Below are 20,505 nucleotides of genomic sequence, written 5' to 3' on the forward strand. Positions count from 1 at the left end.
ATTTTCACAGATTCTTCAACTGAGCCTCCTCCTGTTCCTGCGCCGCCTTCTCCTCCTTTCCTTTCTCCTTCTCCACCAAGCTCTTCCTCCTCTTCTCCATCTCCTCTTCCCCCACCTCCTCTCTCTCTTCCCTCCCCTCCTCGTGCCCAGGAAGAAGAGGACAGTCCAGAACCTCCATTGTCACCACCACAACCACAACTACCATCACAGCTGCAGCTACCATCTCCATCGCAACCGTCATCAAAATCACAGCCTTTGCCACAGTCAGCTCCCCTACACCATCAGTCTCTGCCCCCCAGTCCTTCTCCTCCTGCCCTCCCCTCTCCATCTCCTCCACCTCCTACACTCCCTCCCTCCACCACCCCTCCACCCTCCTCCTCCCCTCCTCCTCCAGCTGATCTGCCCCAACCTTCACCTCCTTCACCCCCTACCCCAGAAGACGCCCCCACACCTCAGATCACCTCCCTCCACCTGGCCAAGAAGCAGGACAACGCCGCCATTGCTGGAGAGAGTGAAGAGGAGGACAGTGAGAGCGGTGGTGAGGGAATATTCAGAGAGAGGGATGAGTTTGTGGTACGCACTGAAGACATCGGCACCCTAAAGGTAAATGGAGTTCATAACACCCTGCACTCAAAAATGTGTTTTTTTTACACTCAACTCCTTTTCGGTGTCTGATAATTATTATCTAGACTTCTTTTTTTAACATAGCATGGCATTTTGTATTTCTTTATTTAAAATAAATACTTTATCAGAATGTCTGTGTAAAAATATTTAGTCTGGCACTATGAATCATGAAATGCTAAAATATGCTTATGAGATGAAAAAGAGGAGGGAAACAGACACATTTAGCTGCAAAATCTGTAAAATTTAGTTAGCTAATGTTAGTGATGTTCGCACAGCACAGTTAGCAATCTAGCCAACATTTATAGGAATATGGTCCACTGCTCATACTACTGTTAGGTTGTTCGTTAATGGTGAATAGTGCTGAAGTGCAATATTTTGTACTGTATATATTGCAATATAGTTTGCATTTTTAGGTTAGGGGTTGGTAAATAATTGCTGTGGCCAGGCTGATAGCTTGCTGTCATTAACATTAGCTAACTAGCTTGAAAGCTGAAGCTGAATGGAAGCAAATACATAAACATAACATTTGCTAAAAGTAAAAATACGTCCATGTATACACCTCAGTATGAATAGTCTCAAGCCGATCGAGATCATTCTGAATACAAAGTTTAAGTCCGTTCTGCGTGTGTGTTGCATCATAGTGAAAGTTTATAATGTTCAACATGGCAGAGCAGAAACTGGTCTGCAGAGGAATAGACAGTGGTGGAACGGACGTCCACTTTATGTGTCTCAGAGCACGATGTCTTCCTCTCTGCCTTCTTTTATAAGTACAGGTGAAATACGTTTCCTTGAGTCTGACATCGTTTTAAAGCGATTAAAAACACAAGCACTGCTCACTGCTGCTCATCTCACTCTGACTGGACGTGGTGCTGTTTGTCATGGTAACATCTACACTAAGTGGTTCTCCAGTCATGCGTGTCATTTTGATCTGATAACTTGTAGTGAGGATGTAAATGGAGATTTTCCATAAGATTGTTCTGGAGAGTGTGATATAATCACCTCAGTCTAAATCTGTGTTGTGTATTGTATATTTTGACAGGGCTTGCCACTCTTGTAATTATTTAGAATATTACCAAACTAGAAAATACTGAAAAAATACTGAAATCCCACTTGTGTCCACCTATAACAAATGCAGGTTAGTTTACTGGCAGGTAATTGTCGTAACATTTGTTACAGTACAAAAGTGCAGTAGCAACAAACTTACTAGATTCACAGTCACTTACTAAATTCACAATCACTAAATTCACAGTCCCTAAATTCACAATCACTAAATTCACAGTCCCTAAATTCACAGTCACTTACTAAATTCAGTCACTAAATTCACAGTCACTTACTAAATTCACAATCACTAATATTCACACTCACTTACTAATTTCAGTCACTTACTAAATACACAATCACTAAATTCACAGTCACTTACTAAATTCACAGTCACTTACTAAATTAACCATTTTGATACAAAAAAACACCCCAATTTTGGTCAACAAATGTCTCCTCTTTGGTCGGCCTGAGGTTTAAAAATAAGGTTCTGTTTCCAATGTTGGCCCTTATTATTGTATATAGCAATTTTAGTTTAACATAAATAATTTTTAACAGTTTAGAATATACCTTTAGGGGTAGAAGAACAATTATTTAGTTTAATTTAATTTAATAAATTTATTATATGTTCTGTTTTTAAGCATTTAAGCATACTCAAAAATATATAGGAACAAAATGCATGGATATTTTTGCTTTGCTTTAGCTTGATTTAAGTAAAATTAACTCATAACAAACATCCCATCACGATGTTGCATATGAGAGCAGATATAAAGTTCCCTGAACAGTATTAGTCTGTGGACACAGTAACCAGGTTAAAATAGACTTTACAGTGTACTTTTAAACATTAGTGAAGATCTTCTCTTAAGAGCGTAACTCTGATGTCATGTAAGCTATAGTCATTGGAATATCTTGGGATATACACATGTATTCAATAAAAGCTTCAAGATGAATACAGGTTGATTTTAAGCCAAGTGTCAAACTTTTGTTGCGTTATATTGCCCCCTTCTGCTATTCCAGTAAAACTGTATACAGTGCATTTACCATGCTTTAAAAGCAGTAGTGCCGACTAGTGACTAAGCATGGTTTTAACCAGTGCAGCAGTCCTAATGAATGTTCTGATAAACTACTCTGATTTTAGCCATATGTCTTAACAGTCATTTGCACACATCTATGGAACACATATTTTCTGGTGTTTAATGTACATTAAAGGGGAACTCCACCAATTTTTCAAAAATCCCACATAATTAAACGATTAAGATGTAAACAAACTCATTCAGAGTGGTTTGATATGAAATGCCCATTTTAGAGAAACTTGCCAAGTCAGAATTTTTCACAATGGTGGTGATAGGAACGTCTATAGAGTTTAATGCCTGTAAAAGCGCCCCCACCAAAAAAAAACGCAGCCTGATGTCTGCGGGTGCTCTAAAGTGTGCAAGGTACATCTTTTAGATGCGCTGGGACGCATCATCAGTGATGCATCCTGGGATCCTTGGGTATTTCGGGTCTCTCAAAATCAGGCCCAGGCGACCCAGCCAGGGTAAGTCAGGCCCCCACTTGCTTCCTAGCAGCAACTGCCCACAGATCAGCTCTCTTAATCCAAAGCACGCTTTTCCTCCACGCCTGCTCGGACCTCATCCTGGATAAGGTGGAGCCTGTCCTTACCCTGGGCCATGCCCACCTGTGTCTTTGGGAAGTATCCTAAGCTCTCTTCCAGTCGCCATGGTAGCCACCAGCGCCTTTTGTCTCAGGCGTGACTCTGCCACCTCCACTGCTTTCTCTGCCCTCCAAATAGTCAGAGTAATCCCCAAAGTAAACTTATTTTAGATTTTCAGATTATTTCAATATACAGATTTTTGACTATTTGACCATCATCAACATTGCATTTAAAAACTCAAAAGGTGCTCACTGGTGGTCTGGAATAGTAAACTAAATGGTTATATTTGTGATGTAGACATTTTGACCGCTGGTTCCTGTCACCACCACTGTAAAGACATTTGAGTTTATAAGTTTCTCTGGAATGTACTATTCAAACTCATATCAAACCACCCTGAATGACTCTGTGTTTGCATCTCAAGGACTGAATTTTGAAATTTTGAAATTTGAAAATTGGAATTTCTCTTTAATGTAATGCATTTTTGTTCTCTCATTTTAAACAATTTCTGTTGATACACTGATGATAAAATATTTACACAATGTAAAGAGCATATTTTACAAACGGGAAAAAAATTAGTTATGAGGTTCTGATATGACACAATGTGAAGGACCGTTGTACATTTATAGTGGAAACACTACAGTAATCTACTCTATTCCTTAAACACAGCAGACTGCTATAAATAAAAATATCCAAAGTCCAGTTATTCCATAGCTCCAGTAGTGTGTAAAAGTTTGTGCTCCCCTGGTCAGATGACTTGTTGATTTTTTAAGTGAAAATAAGTTACACATCCAGTACAGAAACCACATTTACACATATTTTAATGCACAGTTACTGTTTATTTACTGAATTGAACATATTTGGGAAACAAAATGTGGTCTGTGCAAATGTTACAGCACATTTTATGTTTTATGTTTTCTTTTTTTTCCCAATATGTAATAAACTCAGCAAATAAATAGAAATTATGCTGAAAAATTGTGTACAACCATATCTGAAGCATGTTATTTTGTGAAGAACACTATGTTTAAAATGTATTACTTTTATTTTGCTTGTATATATAATATAAGTGGGATTCAACAGGCACTCCAATCATGGAATTACCCATTTAGTACAGCATGTGTACAGTAAATTACTGATCTCTCTCTCTGTTTCCCTCTCCCTCTCACTCTCACTCTCCCAGCTGGCTCTACAGACAGGCAGGGAGCCTCCTCCGATTTGGAGGGTGCAGAAAGCTCTGTTGCAGAAATTCGCCCCTGAGATCAAGGATGGCCAGCGGCAGTTCTGTGCTACTAGTAATGTGAGTGTCACACACATTCCCCTTTCATGACCTCCTCCAGCGGTCAGGCGAGTCTTTTGTCTTCCATTTTCCTGCCAGTGAACGCTTCTGTCTCCTGCCAGCACTGAAAGGCATAATAAGCTGTATTTTTTTCCCTTTTTCCTCTTAACCGCTCTTCTGTCACTCAATGGCAGTATCTGGGCTACTTCGGAGATGCAAAGATGCGTTATCAGCGCTTGTATGTGAAGTTCTTGGAAAACGTGAATAAAAAGGATTACGTCAGAGTGTGCTCACGGAAACCCTGGCACAGAGCTGGAATTACACTCAGGTAAAGGATCCTAAAGCTTGACATCCTGGTTTTCAATAATATAAAACCACATTTTTTGCAGATGTTCACAATCATTTTAATATGTTGCTACTAATATACAACATAATAGGTTTCAAATCATTTGTGGGAAGCTGTAAAGATTTAGCAGTTTCAGTTGTGTGCAGAATGATTAACAGACCTTTAGATGATACACAGTATTTTGGAAAGCTGTAGAACCTTAAGGATAAAATTTTCATAGAACTACTATCCAGAATTTCTTATATTTTACAAGTGGTGATCAGATATTGAGTACATATAGTGCTTCAAATGGATAATAGTATATTATTTATAATTCAATACTGTGCAATTATAATTCACACTGTGCAAAAGTCAGAGACCACCCTCTCCTTTATTCCATTTCCAGTCAAAACGGCCAAGTTATTTATTTTTCAGCATATATTTATTTGTTTATACTAATACAAATACATATGTCACTGCTGTCAGAACAAAACCTCGCATCTCCAAAATGATAACTTTTCAGGAGAAGGAAAAAACGCACTTTACTCTTAATGTAAGTCAGTGGAACCAGACATTTTTTCAAGTAATTTTGGGTCATTTCATTTGGTCCACTCATTTTGAAATTTACACATAATATAAAAGATAACAGACATTTTCAAATTATGTCAAAAACTGAAAAATGACAAAAATGGAGATATGAAGTTTTGTTCTTACAGCAGTAATATATTAATACCTCCCTCTTCCTCAGTCCTACATCAATCCTGCTACAGCTATGAGAGGGTCTGGCCTTCTTGCAACAGGCAGAAACTACCCAGAACTCCAGCCCAAGTTCTCAGAGTCCTTCCCCCTCCCTCAATCAGTCTTCCCTCATACTACCACCATGTTGAAGGCATGGTCTGAACTCACCATTCGCTGTTGATGTTTCTGTGTAGTCTGAATGAAGACTAGTCTCTGACTTTTGTACAGCACTTTACCTTGTGTTATGTGAAAACATTATATAAATTGTTATGGAATAAAATGACAAAAATCTTACAAGTGATGACAACCTTTCAAACAGTAGTCTGTGTTCGTTTCCTCTGGCCAGACGCCAGTCACTCCCTAAGCCAACGGCACTTGTCCAAACTCCGCCCCGTGTGGACCGAGAAGAGCGAGAAAAAGAGAGAGAGAGGCAGCGAGAGAAAGAGCAGAGGGAGAGAGAGAAGGAGAAAGAGAGGGAAAGAAAGGAGAGGGAAAGGGAGCGAGAGAAGGAGGCAGAGCAGCGGGAGAAAGAGAGGAGGGAAAAGGAGAAGGAGAGAGAAAGGGAAAGAGAGCGCGAGAGGCAAAAAGAGAGAGAGAGGGAGGAGAGGGAGAGGGAAAAGCAAAGGGAGCGGGAGAAAGAGAAGGAGAGAGAGAAAGAAAGGGAGCGGGAGAGGGAGAAGCAAAGGGAAAAGGAGCGAGAGAAAGAGAGAGCAAAGGAAAGAGAGAAGCAAAAGGAGCGGGAGAGAGAGAAAGAGAGGGAAAAACAACGAGAGAGGGAGAAAGAGAAGGAGAGGGAGCGAGAAAAGCAGAGAGAAAGGGAGCGAGAGAAGGAGAAACAGAGAGAGAGGGAGAGGGAGAATCAACGGGAACGAGAGAGGGAGAAACAAGGAGAGAGGGAGAGAGAGGAGAAGGAGAAAGAAAGGGAAAAGGAAAGGAAGCTCCAGGAGAGGCAGAATCAGGAGAAGGTGGAGAGGAGAGGAGGCGTGGAGCGAGGGAGGGTAAAGGAGGAAAAGAAAGGAGGAGAAAGGAGAGCAGAGAGAGCTCGGAGCCGACCTGTTAAAGTCAAAGCAGAGCCTCCACCCAAGAAGAGGAAGAAATGGCTGAAGGAACTTCCTGAAGTTCCCTCCTCTGAGTCCGACTCATCACCTGCCAGTGAAGATGAAGGTGAGCACGTGTTTAAATGTGTTTAACATAAAGATTGATCATTCATTTAATAACCTGAAAGGGAAATTTGCTTAAGGTTAATGTGAAATGGTTCATTGTAATGAAACTTACTGACTGATTTCTTTACATTGGTGGTGATAGGAACTAGGGGTCATGATGTCTACAAATATAGCCATTTTATTTACTAGCCAAAACCATCAGTGAACCAGTGATTGTTTATATGTGAGGTTGATGATGATAAAATAGCAGTAAATCTTTAAAAAAATGTTTTCTTTGGAGACTAATTTGCCTCGCAATGCCCTTCGTGTACCTCCATAACATGGATCGGTTTTTAAAAATGTTTTAGACCAAAAATGTATCTTAAAATTATCCAGTATCTTACAATATTCCAGGCCTCAAGCAGGGTATTCATAACTTTTAAAGTAGTAGCTTTATGTGATGTAACCATCTGAATGTCTGGTTCCTATCACTACCACTGTGATCTTACTAAGGTTCTCTGGAACAGAGCATTTCACACAAACCACTCCGAATGACTTTATTTACATCTCAACCATTTGATTATGGATAAGAGATTAGTGGAATTCCCCTTCCAGACATAGCATTCAGTAACTACCATGAAGTATTCAGTAACTACTCTAAATTATTTAATTAACTAGTATGTGTTTATATATATATATATATAAATGTATATTTACACACAAGGGGGCTCACTTACCATGCCAGGCCTCAGCTTACACAGCCTATCAGACAGGCCAGCTCTGTGCCTTGTGTGTATGTGTGTGTTAACCCTGTATTTGTGTGTGCTTACAGGTTCAGTGCGCAGTGGGTTAAACAGTCGAGCAATGCGTGAGATGTTCCGCAGTTATGTGGAAATGCTGGTCAGCACGGCACTCGACCCCGACATGATCCAGGCTTTGGAGGACACCAACGGTGAGTGAGAAAACTGCAGGGACAGATAGAAGGAATGATGAAGCGAGGGAGTGGAGGACAGGGCAGAATGATCAACTCAGAGTGGAGAATGATGAAGTGATGAAGAAGGATAGCTGATAAAGTGATGATGGATAAGAGTGAAGGAGATGGAAGGGGGTGTGGAGTGAGAAAGGAAAGGAAAAATGGAAAAGAGCAAAGCAGAGTGGAGATGAGTTTTGCTGAAGGAAGGATTGCTTTTGTGTTTAAAACACTTCCCTAATCACTGTTATTGCAATGCAGCTCAACGTAGCACACTATTATAGTGAACAGAAATAGATCATTACAAAGAATATTATTAGAGTGAAAATAAATGGTCCCCTAATCACTATTCCCTACAACGGAGCCCTATATGGTTCAAACCCCTGAGCTGACAGTTCGTGACTGAAGTGCCCTTGAGCCAGGCACCTAACCCCCAACTGCTCCCCAAGTGCTGTGGATAGGGCTGCCCACTGCTCAGGGCAAGTGTGTGCCCAATTTCCCTGTGTGTGTGTGTGCTAACTTGTGTGTATGTGGTGTTTCAAAGCATGAATGGGTTAAATGCGGATGTGAAATTTCCCTGTTGTGGGACTAATAAGGGTCACTTAACTAGAAACACTACAATAAGGCACAGAAATAGAGACTGTTCACTATTCCTTATATTGGAGCACTATATAGAACACTATTATTAAAAATTAAATATAGTTTGTGATTTAAGTGTATGACTTTAGGCAATGTACTTAATTATTTTTACTTTATTTCCTGCATAATTTGAGATGTAAAAAATTCATTTAGAGTGGTTTGGTGTGGAGAAACTGTTTTAGAGAAATGTGTAGAGTCAGAATTGTTCACAATGGAGGTGATAGGAACCAGACGTCTGAAGAGTTGAATGCCTTTAAAAGCTCCCTCACAGAAAGTTATAATATGAAATGGTGATGATTATTCTGACTGATGCCTGTGACACAGTTTTTTCTGATAGCTATGAGATTTTTTCTTTTTTTATTTCTAAACAATTACAGCAGAGGAATACATGAAGTGTGAAATACATGCAAGATGAAATAGTCCCCAAAAAATGTTTTCTTAGGTTTACCATGATCAACATTACATATAAACATGTATAGGTTCCTGGTGGTGTATAATAATTAAAATGTCTATATTTGTGTTATAGACATTGTGACCCCTGGTTCCTATCACCACTGTAAAGAAATCAGAGTCATTAAGTTTCTCTACGATTAATCACTTCACATCAAACCACGCTGAGTGACATTTTACATCTTGATAATGGTATTATGCAGAAATTTCAGGAATTCTGCTTTAAAGCAATATCCATTATGACTTTCCCCCTCAGAGAGGTTCCGTGTGAATCTTTGAACCAAATGACACAGTACATTATGGGTGTCCCCTAAGTGGGTTGACTGTGGGGTTCTAAGAGTGGGGTTGTTTTCAGATTACTATCTAGTGAATAAGGCATTGTTTTGGACATAGCCCATGTCTGCCTGAATCTTTGCATGTGTGGACGCTGAATTCCTCTCTCTTTCTTTAGATGAGCTATATCTCCCACCCATGAGGAAGATTGACAGCCTTCTGACCGAACAGAAACGACGGCTGCTGCGGAGGATCAACATGAGCGCTCAGCACCAGGTAACACTGGCTCCCATTGACTTTAGTTGCACCGTTGTCTGTGGAAAAGCAGATCCATTTGGTTTGTGTACTACTGTTTTAGTTCATGTCCATATACTAGATTGGTGTTTCCCGGTGTTGAACTGTAAAAATGTTCACTGGGGTGTCGTCATGAACTATAAGTGTATTTACCTTTTATTTCAGGGACAAAAAAGCTTTTGATGGAATAAAGATTGTATTGTAAATTATATCAACGTAAACACAATCAAAAAGAGATAAAAATGGACATGCCTAGTTTACCAGGAGCAATTTGTGATTTGTGTGGTACCCCTCTTGCACCCCACCTCAGCTTCCCTGAAGTATCCTTACCTTTCAAATTGGCATAAGACAGCAAGCTCAACTTCATGTCCTGGAGATGAACCTCCCTTCTGAAATTCCCATCTACTGTGTCTGTATGTTGATGTATCAGAAGCAGCAGCCAGATTGCACCAGCTGAACAGATCAATCGTTGCCTAGCTTGAATATAAACTTCCACTACGTTCAAGTTCACAAGCTACTAGAATTTAATCAATTGCGCCAATAACAAAGTTTCAACCAAGCTTAAAGTTCTGCCATAAACACCAGTAAAATTGGCTGGGTCGATTTTATCGATTGGAAAAGTTGCAAGAAAATGAAATATGTATCGGTTTGCATCGGCAACCACTTCTGCAGGATAGCTTACACCCGCTTTCATCGAATGGAGATAGAAAAGATCACAGCCCGCCTAGCCACAGCACAGTTTTGGAACAAATCACAGACACAAAGGGAGCGCCAAGTCCTACTTTGTGTCTGGCACTGAGATATTTTACTATCGGGTTGTTCCTAAACCTAGTGGGGGACACTATTCAACTCAACTGCTCATAGACCAATAATGCTCACGTTGTGTGACGGTGACTGTATTATATTATTATACAACACATAACAGATTATTTTTAAAATATAATCAACATTGCTGTGATTACCTTTTTGCCATTCAGCAGATTTTAATAGCAGTTACGTTAGCCGTAGCTTCACTAACGTTACAGACATTCACTGATAAAATGCTGTTAAAATATTGTGAGTTTGAACAATGGAACAATTCCAGCAGCAGAACAGACTAAACACACATACAAGAGACGGACACTTTGAGGACACCACATTATTGTACACACAGTCTCTTTCTGAATTATAGCTAATATGAGTGACACGCCTTAAGCGAATAAACTCATCATGAAAAGAGAGAAATGCGAGGCATTTCACTGCATGTAATGTTGCCCGTTTATGTTGAGTAGCGTTACTGATTGGCTGCAGTGAAAACATAATTCTGTGCGACAGTGTTTTAATCTAAGATCTACTAGTTCTATTACTTTACTTTACGCTCTACTAGTTAAGATGTATCGTAAGTGTCTGTGGTGCGACCAAAAAATTCTGTGTCGCTAGTTTTAAACTAACTGCTCTCAGTGTGAGGTTTAGGACGGACGCCCCAACTTACAATCTGACTTATGTTCAGCTGATGCAACTGGCTGTGGATCCTTTGTTGGCTGTTGTTTCCCTGTAATGCTCAACAACAGGTTGACTAAGACACTGATGTCTCTGTGTGATTGTCGTGGTGTAAAGTTGTGACTCTATGTTGGGCTGCTAGTGAGCAATGAAGGGTGTAAGGGGAGAGATGGGAATCCTAGTTGACGGGGCATTTTCTTTGATTTTTGCCTCAACGCATCTGACCCTAATCAGCTTATAATCCTTCCTGAGCTGTAGCAGGTATGTTGGGGCAGGAAAATCGCGTGTGACTCAGGGATGACTCAGATGTTTTGGAGCAAACTGAAACTGTGCAGGGAAAGCATTATTCCTGTAGACAAAGATGAGGCTGGTCTTTATCTCAGTGAAGTGTCTGTGTGTGCCGTGCAGGAGGCGCTGCACATGTTCCCTCAGATGACGGCTGATGCTCTGGAATCCAGCACAGTGAAAGTGCGCCTCGGAGGGGAGGGTTACAACCGCAAAACCCTCAATCGCATCAAAAGGAGCGTTCCTAAGCAACAGGCAAGTACAGCAAGCTGCAGCAAGCTCTAAAATGAACTAACATTGCTGTCCGGTCTGAAAACACTTTATTCACTTCCATTGCATTCAGTTTATTCTTTCTGTCTGAATGACTTACCATCACTCTCTCTCTCCTTCTCTTTACCCAGGATCTGAAGCTCTCGACGGAGACGTGTCGGATCTACAGTCTATATCACTCTCTGCATCATTATAAATATCACACCTTCCTGCACTGCAAGAAGGAGGTAGATATATGTCCTTTTCATATAGACTTGCCAGGAAAAAATAATTGATAGAGTTCTGACAGTCACTCCATCTGGAACATTTTCTAACTGAGCAGCTAATTTCTGACTAATCTGACACTCAGCCTTTTTTGAACTCATTTTATTTCATTTGGTTTGAGATATAAAGACGAGCTCAGCCAGAGTGTAAAATAAGGTGAGATTGGGGAAAAATAGCATTAAAGGGCCCATATGATGGGAACATTTTTCTTGCTTTTTTCGATTCGGCGTGTGATATAATATGAAAAGTCAGTTTCAGAATATACCATTCACTCCCTAGTCCATAATGTCCATATATGGAAACTGAGCTGGTTTGAATTTCTGTGATGTCATGAAAAATCTACTCATTTACATGTTTCCACTTGTCCAGCCTACAACACATTTAAGTTATGTAGAAGATGTGTAAGAAAAAATGTTGGATGGGTCCTTTACAATACAGAGTGGGAATATAGAGAGCAAGTCTAAAACCACACAGACACACAAAACATCTCAGGGTCAATATAATGTATACACTAATATTCATATATTGCTATGACACAGCACTGCTGATTTCAGTTTTAGCTGTATTGATCTTATTTTTTTTATTAGTTTGTTTCTTTTTTGTGCATTTTACACACAGTGCCAAACACCTGACGGTTAACTACAATGTATGGCTTTGGTTTGGATGTTTTAATTTCAGTCAAACTCTATGAAGCTAAAAGACACTCTCACCATCATTAGCTTTAATCAGGCAAATTTAAAATAATCAAATACTGTGATACTATATATATATATATATATATATATATATATATATATATATATACACACACATACACACACACACACACATATATATACATATACACACATACACACACACACACACACACACACACATATATGTATGTGTATATATATATATATATATATATATATATATATATATATATATATATATACATATTTGGAAATATGTTATTAGGGTTCAAAGGGGTTTTGATTATGATGCCTGGTAGAGGATGAAACGCGCACACACACACACACACATACAAATTTAAACAGGCAGTCAGCAATCTAGATTTTGGAATAAGGATGCTTATTGGCTCACTGATGCTAAATTATATTTTAAAAATTTAAGTATTGAAATTTGGATTTGGACACAGATTTTCTTTTCTTTTTTTTTAATTCAGTTTTGATACCCTATTCTATGTGCTACCCTGAGGTATGTAATAAAAATAAAAAATGAACATGTGAACAATTAAGTAAATGAATGGATAAAACCAAAAATAAATTATTTAATACATATAGAAATAAAACAGACAAATTAACTTTTGACACTTTGTGGGAGACCTAATCAATCAATCAATAACTTAAAATCTTAACTATTGTTTTAATGTACTATTAATAAATTAATACATTTAGAAATGTATAAATGCAGAAAGAAAACATTTATTCACATTTTTGTGTCCCACATTTATTTATTTCGTTAGTTTTTATTCCATATTACTTATTTCTGCAATTTAAAAATTTCTGTTTTAACTTACAGCTAGTAATTTCGCATTAATTGCACTTCTAATAGTTCACAGAATGAAAATCTGTGTCTTGTGTTCTGTTGGCTCCCTATTTGAAGTTCAGTAAACTTCAGACTTTTTTAACTGAAACACCAAATTCTTTTTTTACACTGTATTTTTATTCATTTATTCCTCATAACGCTGAGCCTTATTGTGATATTGAATTTTATTTGTACCACACAGCAGTAGTGTCACTACTGTCTCTCTCTCTCTCTCTCTGTCTCTCTCTCAGACGGACAGTATAGAGCAGGCAGCGGAGGACCCCGGTCAGGAGGAGGTGGTCCAGCAGTGTATGGCCAACCAGGGCTGGCTGGAGACCCTCTTCAACTCTTTCATTGAGCTTCTGACCCTGAGTAACAAGGCTTAGGGTGATGGTGGTCAAAAGGTCAAAGCGCCCTTACGGCACATGCTGAGCGGAGGGCGGACTAGACCGTTGTGGACCTCTGAGCGGCAGAAAGTCAGAATGTACCATTTTTCCTAACACAGTGTGTGTGTGAGGAGCAAAGCAGTGTTCCGGGCTGTTGCATCGTAACTTGAAAATGCTTTTTTTTTTCTGTGACACTTTTTTGTTTTTGTTTTTTTTTTTCCTCTTTTTTGTATGATGTAAATGCTCCTCGGTGGAAGAGGAGAAAAAAACATGAGATGGAGCAGAAAGAAGAGAGAGAATGTGAATAGATGAAGAAGAAGGATAGAGTCAGTGCCAATGTGAACAGGGTTAGAACCTCTCGAGCCCAGAGGTGAGCTTTGAATGCTACGTTCCACGCACACTCTTAAATATATAAATATGTATTATTGATGATTATGATTTGTATTATTTATACAAGGACATTTTTAACAAGTACACCCCCCACGTGCAGAAAGCTGGGGCAGTTTGCTGTTATTATTTTGAATAATAATACTCCTGTTTTATTAGGGTGTACATGAAATGATCTACCCATAGTTCCCTGCTCTTCCTGCCCCCCCCCCCCCCCCCCCCCCCCACTCGCAAAACTGAAGGAAACTAAAGGGGGTCGGACACGGACTTTGAGGGGAGAGTGTAAGCTGTGTGTTTGCATTCATTTCTGTTCTTGGGAAGAAAAAAAAAACAAGAGCGTGGGAAAATGTATTTAAAGTCAAAAAAGACGTGTTTTTTCTGTTTGTTCTTCAAAAGAAAAAGAAAAAAGTGGAGTATCTGTTCGTTTTCTCTAAGAAAGCGTGATGGTGCAGAGGGATGTAACAAATTTTTAATGTGTGAACTTGTCTGTGTTTGTTTTTTTTTATCTGTTGGTCGTTTACTATGATAATTATTCTTGTTATTATTAGCAGCATTATTATTATTATTATTGTTATTATTATTATTATTTTGGAGGTTTGCCCATTCATTTGATCTCTCTGTAAATATTGTACAGCTGCTTCAGTCTCAAGCTCCCGATCCCTCATCTGATCATGAGCCCTCCTGTATTTGACAAGCGCAAATAAAAACAGAAAATGTTCAAAGGATGAAAAACGGCGGGAACAAGCGAAAAAGCGATTTATTGTTTTTGTTGTTGAGCCCTGTTTGCAAAATAGTAATTGACATCCTGCAAGTAATCGTCAATGAATAGGGGTGAATGGAGCTAAAAGACTAAAAACTAAAATTAAATGTGTTTCTTTAATTTTGGAAAGCAGGAAGATGTATTTCATTTTACAAATTCAAGAAAATTAACTGTATCTTTCTGTTTTTCTACAGCAAATAGCTTTTGGGTTGTTGGATGCTAGCATTACTGCTACTGAGTGCTGCCATTGGTTAGTGAGCTGATAAGCTCATTGGCTTTGCATTGAGTTTGGCTCACAGACATCATGAGTGGACAGGATACAGTGTTAGAAAGTCTTATAACTGGAGTTTAAAAGCAAAAATATAGCAAATTCTTACATAGGTTGAAGTCCAGTTAAAGGACTTTCTAACCGTTAATAGTATTTTAAGTACATGCATGGTGTCAGTTAGCGAGAACAACATTGGGGTTCACACTGGATGTGTTTTTGCAGGCTGAGGGGCCTTTTTCTGTTGGCTTTAATGGCAGAGACACGTTTTGCAGGTCAAAAGTTAGATAAGCCTCTACAGGGAGGTGTATGTGGCTGCAGTCCTTCACAGATCCAGATGATGACATGAACAAAAAAGCAGCATTGATTAGCTAACTACCTTGTTTTGCTAACAGCGCAACATTTGCTAGTTAATGGTAGTACTTACTGCCTGTACATAAATTATAGCTAGCTTGCTAGCAAAGCTGTGGTCTTATCAGTGCAGCCATGAGATTTCAGGTAAGTTTTCTACTGTTTCGTTATTCTATAACTAACAAGCAAGACGTTTTGCTAATTTCAGTCAGTTAGCATTGCTAGCTGTTACTTAGCAACAGGAAGAAGCGCAGAAAGTGCATTGATCAAAATTGAAAAACTCAACCCTGGTAAGTTTTATATGATCCTTAAATGAAACACATGCTTATACTTTCCAAACTGAAGAAAGCTCTTAGACCAGCTCTGAAAATACTCTGACAAAACACTTTACAACAAACCTGCAGTGAGAACTGCAGTCAATATTCCGAATTATTAAGTCTTAGAAAAGAGTTATTGGAAACTGTCATTCAGACACATAACTGTGGTTGTTATTTCATTCCTGAAAGTGAAATAGATTTAGATTAAACTGTAAGACACTATATGTCAAAACTATTAACAGCCAAAAGTGTGCTGACTAAAAGGTAAGCAAACCTTAATTTTAATATGATTTATAATGATAAATAACGTCAATTAACAACATTAAGATCATTGTGTTATCTTAACTGCTTAATGCAGCGTGGCTGTTCAAGACAGTGGTAGAGGTGGCAAAATTCAAATATTGCGATGCTTCAAGACGTTTTACTGTATGTGATACGTTATGACATTTATTTTTTCAGACATCTGATCAGTCGAAACAGAAAAAGTACCAATAGTGCTACAAAAAATGTAAATATAATGGTTTTTATTCAAGATTTGGTATACTGTGCGGCGCTAAATCGAGTTAATCGAGACTAATTTTGCTCTCTAAAAATGAAAATTGCAGTTGGTTGCTTGTTGCTACGAGTAACGAGCTCCGCCCACTCGCTGCGCACTAAACTCCCGAACTGTCGTCACCGCTGAGCAGCTTTTTGTCTTTATCGGGTCAGTTTTATGGCTCAGTCCGATTTGGTCAGACTCTGAAGATCAGACTCCACATCTGGCGAATGGTACTGGGTTCATTTCTGGCTGATTCCAGCTTGTTTAGCTGTTCTTCTGTCAGAGCTGCCGCTGAAAAGCTGCTCTTTAATGTCGTCTCATCTTCAGAGTCTGACGCAAAGTAAGAAGTAAAAACGCGGAGAAAACTCCTACAGCTGTCAAACTCGTTGCTTAGCAATGGCATGTGAACGGAGTGATAAAGTGTTGGTGAGAAAACCCGCGATGTTGGAGTGAAATATCAGCGCAGTTAGGGCGCCTCCCAACCAATCAGCTTGCGCGGCCAGGACTGACCGTTGTGTGTGTGTATATATATATAATATATATATATGGCGGCTACCGCTTAATGAGTCCGCTCTGATTTAGCTGCGAACAGTTAGCATGATACGTCAAACAGCACTGTGTAGTAGTGCTCACGTGTTCTGCGTGAAGATAAATATTAATACCCATAAACAGACAAACATTTATATTGATCCACAGGATTGCTGAAAGATCCCCTCAGCGTGTTACGCTGCACTGACTAGCTACCAGGGCTAGCTTTAGCATTAGCTCATCAGGGCAGCTTCTGTTGTTAAAATCTCTTTTTAGTAGAAATGGAATCCAAATTCTTTGATGTCCAGTGACTAAAAAAATTCCCTGCTTTGATTTATGTATATATGATTTCAATAGTCCATTTCTTTTGCTCTACATTCATATTGTCAGTCCTCAGACGTTTGTCTGCACTGAGCATCTTGTAAAGCCGGTTTATTTCGGAGCGGGAGCTGAATGTTTGATGAATATCAGCAGTATCTATGATAGGCAAGACTTTATTGCTGTACACATTAAAGGGGAATTCCTAAAACTAGCATTACATAAATTATTTGTCCTACTATAGTCTCCTATTCTGGGGTCGTATTACAGAACCTTCTTAACTCTGAAAATCTTTTCTGTTTAATGACCATGACAATTTTAGTTAGGACTGAATATAGGACAGAAGCTATTACAGAATATGTTCTTAGGCTTATAATCTTATCTATTAACTCTAGATATGAAAACAGCATTACACAAACATCCTAACTTGACAGAATTTCCTAAATCCTGTCCTAACTTTAAGACCAACAGAGGTGTCTTCATTTCTGTTTTAACAGTCTGTTTCTATTGGTTTATGCAGTGTCAGGCAGTACAGTTGAATATGCATTTATCTGCACTGAAAACGGTGCTTTAACTTATGAAGTTTTTTTCTAACAGCGTTATAAAAGTAGGTAAAATAGGGTAGGTAAAGATTTCCTAACTTCAGATGAGATACTGTAGGATATAATGTGAGCAGCGTGGCCTCTCCCTATTCCTCCCGTTATATCAAAAAAAGGACGGCTAATGTTGATTAGCTCAAGGCGCCTGTGAGGGAGTCCTCAATGATTGGGAGTAAATAGAGCTCAACGGCTAAAAACGAAAAATTAAAATAGTTTATAATCACTCGCTCAGAACTTTCATTTAATTTTAGGAAGTAGACGAATGTATTTCACTAAAAAATATCACCTATATATTTCCTTTTTTTCTACAGCAAACGGGTTTTGGTCAGCAGGAGGCGGGCTTTACCGCTAGAGCGTGATGATTGATGGGCGAGCGGAGCAGCTCATTGGCTGTTCGCGCTCACTGACGTCATGGACACGCATGAGGCGCCGTTTCAAACTCCTATAACTCGAGTTTAAAAGCTCTTAAAATATAACAGTGGTGTTAAAATGTTTTATGATATGCTCTGTTCAGGAAATGATTGCATTATTTTACATTAAAACGTTGAAGCATTTATAAACTATGATTTTGCTCAAATGCTCCATATCAACCCATTCATTTTGGACTCACTCGGGAGCGCCCTCTAGCGTTTGAGAAAACCGGAAGACATTGTAGATTGGTAATTCTCCTCCCTAAATTCTCTGATATGATTACTAAATTAAGTCAAGTGAGGGAGATTTGTGATTAAAATGTTCTGCGTGAAGATGAATATTACTACTCTCATACACAGGAAAGTGTATATTGATTCACAGGATTGCTGAAAGATCCCCTCAGCATGTTACGCTGCACTGACTAGCTACCAGGGTTAGCTTTAGCTCGTCAGGGCAGCTTTTGTCGCTAAAATCTATTAAAAATCTATAGAAATGGAAACCAAATTCTTTAATGTCCAGTGGCTTAAAGATTTCCCTGGTTTGATTTATGTAGATATGATTTCCATAGTCTATTCCTTTTGTTTTAAATTGACCTACATTCATATCGTCAGTACTCAAACGTTTGTCTGCACTGAGCGTCTTGTAAAGCCGGTTTATTTCTGTAGCGGGAGCTGAAATCTTGCAAAGCTGAGATTTCCTAACTTCAGATAAGATACTGTAGGATATGATTGTTAAATTAAGACAGGAAGTTTCTATAATATGCCCCTTTTTATGTTTTCGTTAATCACCCTTCTCTCGCTACAGTACCCAGCATGAATTACGATAACACAACATACAAGCAATGCACGTCCATGATTGCGATAGAGACGTTTTGACTGCTATCATAGTCGCTGATCTAGTTGCTACAGATGTGGCTTACTAGCAGTAACATTAGCTATCTAGCTTTCTTCTGCTTCAGCACAAGAAACACTGCAAACTCTGCTCTCGAGGTGCTTTCAGCAGAGAACTTGTAGAGAGAACTACTACTCTGCAATGTCTTCCGGTTTTCTTAATCGCGATCCAGAGTGAGTCCAAAAAATAAATGGTTGATATGGAACATTTGAGCAAAATCATAGTTTATAAATGCTTAAACGTTTTTAATGTAAAAGAATGCAGTCATTTCCTAAAAACACATTACAGCGTAAAATGTATGTTCATGACGTCAGTGAGCACGAACAGCCAATGCGCTGCTTCGCTCACCAACCCATCAGCACTCAGTAGCAGTACTGTTAGCATCCTGCTGCCCAAAACTCGTTTGCTGTAGAAAAAAGGAAATACATAGGTACGATTTCTTTGCTCTTTTAGTGAAAAACATCCTTCTACTTTCTAAAATTCTGTTCTGAGCGCGTAATTAGAAACTATTTCGTTTTTAGCCGTTGAGCTCCATTTACTCCCATTCACTGAGGACTCGCTCACGGACACACACCCTCTGCTGATTAGCAGTCCTGTTTTTGATATAACGGGGAGAATAAGAAGTGACCAGGCTCCTCATAAACCGACTCTGCTTGTAGTTTCTCAAAAGTTCCACCCACCTTCAAGCTATGTCATCAGAAGGGTTTGTTTATTCTAGTGTTTTAGCGGGGAAATCTTAATCTACAGACTAGGCACTGCTGTAGGGTGTGAGTGGGCTGGTTTTCAACGGATGTAATGATGCTACATTTTCATTTTAGCCAGAGTACCATTTTAAAGGGCAATTCCACCAAATTTCCTAAATTTCTGTGGAGTTCAACCACTGAGATATAAACAGTCATTCAGCGTTTCAACATGAAATGGTGTATTGTAGAGAAACCTGAATGCTGGTGGTAGAAACCAGGGGTTGAAATCTCCACAACACAAGTTTAGCCGTTTTATTTGCTGTCTTCAATGAGCAGTGAGCGTACATGTGTCTGCTGAGTTTTCATATGTAATGTTAGTTTTCTTTTGAGGCTATTTTGCATCACAATGCACCTGCATGTACCTGCATATTAAAATGTTTTATGCCCAAACTATTGTTAATGTCTCAATGGGCAGCGAATTTGTAGCCATTAGATGCTCTGCGAGGAAGTTTTTAGAATTATTAAATGATTCGGATGTCTGGTTCCAGTCACCACCACTGTGAACAATTCGGTAAACATTTAATAATGTTGTTAATTTGAAAAACTATCCTCAGTTTTTGAGAGAATGACAATTATGTATCGGTATCTGATATTAAAAATACCAATACTGACATGATCTCTACTGATACTTCTTTTGAATTTCAGTTTTTGCAATATTGATAGATAAAGCAAGCTTATTTATTATATTTAGTGTTTTAATTTCTATTTTTGTGCACTTTGTTTTCGTTGTGTGTGTCCTGACAGTTAAGAACAGTGTATG

At 38.9% G+C, this 20,505-nt stretch overlaps 1 protein-coding gene across 1 annotated transcript in view; it reads left to right on the forward strand.

Annotated features, from left to right (window-relative positions):
• prr12b (proline rich 12b) overlaps window positions 1-14,437 on the forward strand; it is a 36,261-nt gene extending 21,824 nt beyond the window's left edge. The window contains exons 8-16 of the mRNA XM_037544636.1: window positions 11-603; window positions 4,494-4,610; window positions 4,784-4,917; window positions 5,999-6,816; window positions 7,627-7,746; window positions 9,305-9,402; window positions 11,308-11,439; window positions 11,586-11,681; window positions 13,503-14,437. Coding sequence (XP_037400533.1) covers window positions 11-603; window positions 4,494-4,610; window positions 4,784-4,917; window positions 5,999-6,816; window positions 7,627-7,746; window positions 9,305-9,402; window positions 11,308-11,439; window positions 11,586-11,681; window positions 13,503-13,637 — 2,243 coding nt within the window. The 3' untranslated portion in view covers window positions 13,638-14,437. The remainder of the gene's footprint in view (window positions 1-10; window positions 604-4,493; window positions 4,611-4,783; window positions 4,918-5,998; window positions 6,817-7,626; window positions 7,747-9,304; window positions 9,403-11,307; window positions 11,440-11,585; window positions 11,682-13,502) is intronic.
• Window positions 14,438-20,505: the final 6,068 nt, after the last annotated feature.

This window comes from Pygocentrus nattereri, chromosome 14, assembly GCF_015220715.1.
Source record: "Pygocentrus nattereri isolate fPygNat1 chromosome 14, fPygNat1.pri, whole genome shotgun sequence".
Lineage (NCBI taxonomy): Eukaryota > Metazoa > Chordata > Actinopteri > Characiformes > Serrasalmidae > Pygocentrus > Pygocentrus nattereri.